This window comes from Lacerta agilis, chromosome 10 (genome assembly GCF_009819535.1).
Source record: "Lacerta agilis isolate rLacAgi1 chromosome 10, rLacAgi1.pri, whole genome shotgun sequence".
NCBI classification, from domain to species: Eukaryota; Metazoa; Chordata; class Lepidosauria; order Squamata; family Lacertidae; genus Lacerta; species Lacerta agilis.
Window position 1 is genome coordinate 17,625,632 of NC_046321.1, and position 7,959 is coordinate 17,633,590.

At 47.3% G+C, this 7,959-nt stretch overlaps 1 protein-coding gene across 1 annotated transcript; it reads left to right on the plus strand.

Annotated features, from left to right (window-relative positions):
- The first annotated feature begins 2,422 nt into the window (after positions 1 to 2,422).
- On the plus strand, positions 2,423 to 7,483 carry LOC117054110 (mucin-5AC-like). Its single transcript, XM_033162588.1, has 3 exons — positions 2,423 to 2,746; positions 3,912 to 4,006; positions 5,268 to 7,483. The coding sequence occupies exons 1-3, from the start codon at positions 2,449 to 2,451 to the stop codon at positions 7,038 to 7,040; spliced, it is 2,166 nt and encodes a 721-aa protein (XP_033018479.1). The 5' UTR covers positions 2,423 to 2,448; the 3' UTR covers positions 7,041 to 7,483.
- Positions 7,484 to 7,959: the final 476 nt, after the last annotated feature.

A 7,959-nucleotide genomic window follows, 5' to 3' on the forward strand; every position in this document is an offset into this window, starting at 1 on the left:
ACCCCAAGCACATCCCTGGTAGCAAGTGCCACTGAACATAGTGGCATTTACTTCTGAGTAAGCATGCACAGGACTGCACTGCAAGTTAGGTGCACTTCAATCCACTGATTTAAATTAGTTTTGGCAAAACTAAGGGCTTTTCTAAACTTTCTGTTTTAAGGTGGAAATTCAATCACATACCAGAAAAATGGTGCCATTACCGTTGATTGGGAGGTCTTGCACAACAAACTTGTAGAATAAATGTTCGTAAAGTAGCCAGCATTGTGAAATCTTCCTGCAAACAAATCAGAATCAATGCATAAGGCTACCTGGAAGCAATTTAAGTGCCTAAACTCAAATGCAAAGGGGGGGGGGGAGAGAAAAGAGGAAAGACCTCTAACCCCCTCATTGCAGTTCATCCTACCTTTTAAATACAGGTAGGAGGTTTTCTAAATTGTATTATTCCCCCCCCCCACCTTGAGCATTAACCCTTGCCTGCAACCACTGCTGTATTCTCGTTTTATTTAATCCCTTCAGGTGTTAGCATCTCTTATTTACATCCTATTTGTAACCTTATTTATTTGGAAGTAATCTTCACTGATTGTAATCAAATTTATTTGCATATAAGTGGGTTTGGGATTGCAACCAAAATTACTTTGTATTGCTTCCAGCTTTGCATTGCAGACTGTGCTTGTTGTTTTTCTTGTGGTTTTATTTATACCTTTCACAAAACAGTCAATCTTCAGATTGTCACATATGACAGTGCAGGCTATCTAATATACAGGTAGAAATTAAAACCAGGGCATGTTTTTTTTTTTACAGCACACTGTGCTTTTAGATGTTTTTTAAATGAGTAAGTAGCCCATATAAGTACCGGTAAATCACATAGGAAGCAACCCAACCTTAAAACTGCAACTCCAAAAAATATTTAGACTTATGCAAGCCCTACAAAATGCAATAGGCTTGGCTAATAGATTCAGGCCTACAGGCTTGCCAGGTCTATTAGGTTTGCTAGTTTTCTACACACATATCTAAATAATATACATATTGCAAGGGCTAAGTGCTCTCATTCAGGTATATCACTTGATTCTTTTGTGCTTTATTATGGTGTGCTTGACCACTCAAAGCTAATGTGCGAACTAATTGATATAAAAAGTACACAGGAACAAACCTTATAACAAGTCAGACCGTTGAAACAGCTAGCATTATTGTGCATATTCATAGGCAGTAGTTTCAGCAGAGGTATCTTCCGGAGCCAGTGTGGTGTAGTGGTTAGAGTGTTGGACTTGCACCTGAGAGGCCAGGGTTCAAATCTCCACTCAGCCATGAAGCTCACACTGTGACCATGGACCAGTCATAGACTCTCAGTTTAACCCTACCTCACAAGGTTGTTGTAAGGATAAAACGATGAGAGTGAGAACCATCTACGCCACCAGTTCCTTCAAGGAAAGTTGGGACATAAATGTAAATAATTATAATTATCACCACCAGTTTACAAAGATCAAAACCTTTCAACAGATATAGGCCAGAACTGGCTTCACTGCTCCTTCTGCTAAGTTGCAAAGAGATTGGCCACTGAAAGACTTGTTGGGAGAGGCCAGGCAGGTTCGTGTAAGGGGCCTTACTTATCCCTCTTCTTCTCTCCGTAATTCATTTTGCAGTCCCTGCGATACCCATGCATCAGAACATATGCAGTTTTAAAAAAATAATAAAGGGTTCTCAGCCAGTCTGATTAAAAAATTGCCCCCACAGATTTAAAACTGGTTGATTGATTAATTGACTGATAAAAAGGTTGCAGCTGCACTCAAAGGAGTACTCACCACCATCCTTATTTCTTGAGAGAGATGACAGCCAAGTTCATGCCCAGTGGGCTCCCCCATCAAAAGCGGCAAGTGTCACACGAGGAGAGGAAGCAACACAGAATCAGGCCACACCATTTCACTGGCAAAGATGAGAAGGGAAGAACCTTGCTGCCCAGTGATGTCACAAGCATTCCTGGTTACCTAGGCCACGGCAGGAGCTCCTGGTTGGCCTTTCATGCCGCTTCCCCTTGACACCCCACCAAAGCAGTGGTCAAGCAAACAGAATAAAGTGAGAACCCAGGAACCTTATTTGTACAGCCTGCTAATGGTTCCTCCTTTAGACCGACCCTGTGCCCAAAGCCTCAGCAAGGAAGATGAGGGGGCATGCAGCCACACAGGTGTCCCTGTTTGCTCTTGGTGAGTGAGACCATTTATCTGCCCAAGCCTTGGCCAACCTAGGGCTCTCCAGATGTTTTAGACTACAACTCCCATCAGCCCCAGCCAGGCACCGACTGGGGCTGATAGGAATGCTGGCTAGGGCTGATCTACACATTTCCTTACTCCACAAACCTACAGTGTAGAGACAGGGCCACAGAATCCTCCAGTCAACATCATCCCCTGTGCCAGCGCTGGCATTCAAAGCACAGCAGCCCAAGTTGTGGGATCTATGCCTTGCAACCTTGATACACATTATAGAGGCTTAAGCCAAGGCTCACTCCTTTGCCTTTTTTGTTTGGTATGTGCAGTACTCTCAAAATGGCTCCTCGCTGCAGCAGACACACAGATACAAGAGCCATCGCTAGCTGGAATGCCACTCTCAGATGCCGAATATGAGCACTTCTTTAGCATCCTTCATAGCCCTCGTCGAATCCGTGCTGTTTGCTTCTTAAGGGCCATGTATGGCTGCCAGAATTCCTTGATCCGGGCACTGGACCAGTATGAAAACCATGGAGTCGTTCCTGAAGGTAAACAATAAGAATGACAGGGTTGTCCCAGCTTTTCTGTAAACTCATTGGGACTAGCCTTGGGGAAACCCCAGCTCTTAGATCATAACAGAGCTCCTTGCAAGACTTCAGCTCCTCTGAAGCCTTCACTAAAATAACTTTTGCCAAACCTAATTGGCAGTCTTGTTTTGGATGTGTTTAAAATCAAATATGGGAGGAATCACACTTGCATCAGTGCCTACTGCAGAGATAGCCAGTGTGGAGCCCTACAGAGATTGTTGCATACCCTCCAACATTTCTCCCATGAAAATAGGAACGTGTTGTTGTTGTTGTTGTTGTTGTTGTTGTTGTTGTTACTACTACTACTATTACCGGGTATTATACCCCACCCATCTGACTGGGTTGCCCCAGCCACTCTGGACAGCTTCCAACATATATAAAAACATAATTAAACATTAAACTTTTTTTTTTAAAAAAAAACTTCCCTATACAGGACTGCCTTCAGATGTCTTCTAAAGGTTATATAGTTACTTACGGTATCTCCTTGGCTCGGGAGTCCCATAACTCTGTACCTGGCAACATTAAATTTTGGATAAATTAAAATGATGGGGCGACTGCCACAGATGGTGTTTTTTGGAAAGTAGCCCTGCTGCTTGCCCACTGCTCAGACCCCAGCAAGGTGGCAGAGCCAGGCTGGACTGATGAGGAGCCCTTCCGAGTCACCAGCCAGCAACTGCTGGCACTGATAACTGATAACAGTGCTGATCTCCAAGTTGCGACTGCAATTAATTTAATATTTGGTCATGCCAAAGGGGTGAGCTCCCAGATGAAAGGAGACCCCTACTGCACACCCCTCTTTCAGATTCCCAACAGTGGGCACGGACCATAGGAGCCAATGCCTAGGGGCCGAGGTCCCTTTGGCCCCCCAATAAAATATTTGAGGGCTCCCCCCCCCAGTTGATGGGTATTGCCATTCCAATGGTGTGCATGTGTCATCCTGTGATCGATTAGGTGGGGCTTACCTCCCCCCAAAAAAATTTTATTCAAGTTGTCACTCCTGGTACGGACCATGATGATACAATCACAATTACAGTGAAGCTGTGCCCCTCAACTGAGATCAAATGGAAGGAGTGAGCAGGGATAGATCATCTGCTCTTCTCTAACTCTCAGACTCTCTCTCTCCTAGGGCGGGTGTGCTCTGACTTGGAAGAACATTCAACTTTCCCAGATTTTTGTAACCTTGCTTTTTATCGCTGTGCCTTGAGGAAGTACTATGTGAAGGTGAGGGAAAGAGGCGAGCCTGGGAAATCTATTAGGAAGAAAGGGATAGCCCAAGAAAACAAGGAGCTGAAAAAGGAGCTATGGCAGCGGGAGATAAAAAAAACGGGGAGAGCCTTTCAAGGAAAGTAGGTTTGATCCCACTATACCTTAGGTCTCATTGAATACACTGCTCGTTTGCTCTGCACATAAACACCTAACCATAGTTTAGAAACCATGATTTAATTGGATTGTCTGAACCAGACTTGGGGGCTTCACCAAGGTTTGTTAACCATGGACAAACCACACACGTATGTCATGGTGTGTTCTTGGTTACCAATCTTGCCATATGTGAACAATGGCTGCCAGGCAGTTTGTGGACAGTACTGAGCTGGCGGGCCAGTGGTGGACTCAGTATGAGGTTGTTTTGTATACATGTTATACCTTTAAAACACATTCTCCCTTCAGAGAATTCTGGGCACTGTGCTTTGTTAACAGTTGCTGGGAATCATAAATATGTAAGGGTTAAAATGCAGAGCCCATAATTCTTTGAAGGAAAGGATGCGCTTTTAAGGTGTCACGTTTACACACCTAAGGCAGCTATGTCTGTTCCTAGGCCTTGTGCTCCCTAAAGTAGTTGGCTCCCCTCAGCTGTGTTGGAGGATGTGACCCCATCTCTACTAGGTGTAAGGTGAGCTTCTGTATGTGGAATAAGGAGGGTGCCATTTCTGCCCCAGGCCTCAAAAGGAAGGGGTGGTGGTTGAAAAAAGGATATTTAGTTTTTATGTGGGTCAGTTCAATCTGTTTCTGAAAGCTTCAGATGTGAGGTTTTCCCTTTTGGCCTAACCCTTGGGGAAGGGATGCAGCTCTGCAGTAGAGCACAAGCCTTGCATTCAGAAGGTCCCAGGCTCAACCCCCCATGTCTCCAGGAAAACTACTGCCAGTCAGTGTAGACAGTACTGAGCTGGATGGGCCAATGGTTCTGACTCAGTATAAAGCATCTTCCTAGAGAAATAAGGAGAAGTCCTGATTTCCGGCTGTGTGCAGCACCATACATTTAAAGCACATGGCTCCACCCCCCTCCAAGAATCCTGGGAACTGTAGTTCTTTAAGGGTGCTCTGTGAGGGGGGAACTAGAGCTCCCAACAAATTTGCTTAAAATGTAAGGGGTATACGCAGCCTCGTTCAAAAGAAAGGCAGAGAACGGATAGCTTTGATAAGCTGTAGCACCCCAGAGAAAGATTTAAGTTTCCATTTTGCATGCTGATTTTATTTTTCTGTCTAGAGGGTTCCGTGCCCAGGGGACAGGAACAAAGCAAGGACATTTTTACATATCATCAGCCCCCCAACGGAACCTGATGAGATTGTGCAATCATCTATAGAAGAAGCTTTGACTAACCTGCTCAGGGCCTCTCCTGCAGCTTCCATGACCACCCCAGAGCTGTTTCCTGAGCTTCTCGCAGCCATGTCGCCCTCTACAACACATGCTGCCAAGTTCTTTTCTGAGTTTCTCCGCACCCCTGCTGCTCTGGCTGCTACAGAGTTGGTTCCTGAGCTTCTCGCTGTCACTTCTGACAAAGCTACTACAGAGCCCTTGCCTGACATTTTAGAAGAGCTTTCTCTTGTGCCCTCTACAACCACCATTGCAACTAAATCCCCGTTGGAACTTATCGAAGAGTCTTCTCTCGAAAACCTCGCCCAAAGTGTTGCCACCATTGCATCAGAATCTTTGCTGGAGCCTCTTGTCACTACTCCTGACACAACCACTGCAAGCTCCTTTACCAAGGCCCCCATGGCCATGCCCACCTCTGCCACAGAGACCACTCCTGCATTTCTCACCACCACTGATGCTGTTGCCATTGCGGAGTCCACTCCCACAATGACTTCTGCTACTTCTGCTACAACCGCAACAGAGCTCTCGCCTGGAGTGCTTTCAGGGTCTTCTCCTGTGCCTCCTGTATCCACTGCTACCTCAACTGCTGCAGAACCCTCGCCTCAGCTTCTTAGCCCCTCTCCTCCAGTGTCAGTCAGTGGGAGTTTTCCTGAACCTCTCACCACCACTGTGGCAACGTCCACAGGGTCCTTTATTCAGTACAACTCTACCTCTGCTGCCATGGAACTTCAAGAATTTGTTGATACGTTTTCCACCTCCACCCCCACCCCCACCTCCATTACTACTCACCCTGCCTCAAACGCTACTGAATCTCCCCCTACACTGGACACCACCACTGAACTCTCCACCTTCACAGAATCCTCTCCTGGTCTTGCCACCACAGGATCGGAAGCCACGACTGCAGCATCCTTTCCCACGAGCCCTTCCGCCACAAAAAGTAATATAACCACTGATGCTCCCAACAATACTAGTGTTGCCACAACTGCAGAGCCCTCTTCCGAGCCTCCTAACAGCACAGTCGCCACTGCTGCGGAGAGTTCTGCCACAAACCCCACTACTGCCACAAACCCTACTGTCACAAACCCCACTACTGCCACCACTGCCAAATCCACAATTACCTCTGCCAAATCTCTGTGCCTCTGTGTCTCCGAATCCCCCACCCTGCCCAAAGAGGCCACCACCACCGAAGCGCCCACGGCTACCACGTCCTCCGCAATCACGGCTTCTTCCCAACCGCTTGTCTCAACCCCCTCTGTTGCCCAGCCAGAGATTCCCCAGTCCAGCTCGAGCAAGCCCACTGTCATCACCCTGACTTCCACGGAGCAGCAGAAAGCTAAGCCTGAGGATGTGGTTGGGAGCTCCCCTCTGCTGCCAACCGCAACAAGCCCCATTGCTGTCACGCAACAGGAGGAGATCCCCGAGCCCCAAGAGTACCTTCAACCTACTGCCAGCTTGGCGGAACTCTTCTTCCGAGTGCAGGATAGGAAAGTGCAGCAGCTGATGCAAGCAATGCGGGATCTGCTGACCAAAAGGAGAGGAGAGCAGCAGCAGCAGCAAAAACAGCTGCAGCCCACATCTTCGCAACCACTGAAGGCACTGACTCATGCCAGCAGGCAGAAGACGACTAAGCAGTCGCCAGAGCTCAAGGACAGACTTCAAAGATGAAGGCATGAAGGCATGCAGTCTCTTTGGTGTCAAAGAAACAAAGTCCAATGGACAGGCTCCAGTCTGGCATTCTGGAGGCGGAACTACTCTAGGGCTGTCTCCATAACGGGTTGCAGCTCATCTGAGTCAGCTCTGAAGTCTTCCTTAAAGTGGATTCCCCATCATCTTGAAGCAAGGCTGGGGACCAAACTGATAAAGGCTTCGGTTTTGGAGTTTTGAGAAGACAACGGTGCGGACGGGGGTTTGGAATTCTGTGAACTTGCCCTGGGGCGTTCCCGGTTTCAGCCTAATTTCCGTGGAATGAAGAATTTCTCTCGTTAACGGGCCTTCTTTAAGTTGGAAGGTGGCTGGTCCCTGAACGGAGGAGAAAGCAGGGAAATGACTCATTCTCCTCGTTTGGGTTTCCAGACAGGACAATAAATAAATGCGGTGTTTTGCAGAAAGGGTTCGAGGTCACTTCATGGGATCCACAGGACACTACATGGGCCACCTGCAAAGTAGATTAATTTCCCCCCCCCTTCCTCCTCTTCCTCCTCTCCTCTTCCTCCTCTTCCTTCATGGTAAGTGGCAGCAATGCCACTGCTGGAATGCCAGGTCCACAGAGGTACCAACTGCTCCTGGGCAACAGAGAAGGGTCGGAATCCTTCTCTGAGCTGAAGAAGAATTCAGCTCATAAAAGTCACTTTTCTTCTTGAGGTGGGTGTTACATGTCCTCAGTTCATTTCCAAATCTGCTCAGGAGAACTTTTGACAGAGTATTTTAAAAAGTAAAGACAGCTGCTTAGCAACAGAACCATCACACTGAATCTAAGATAAAGGTAAAGGGACCCCTGACCATTAGGTCCAGTCACGGACAACTCTGGGGTTGCGGCGCTCATCTCGCTTTATTGGCCGAGGGAGCTGGCGTACAGCTTCCGGGT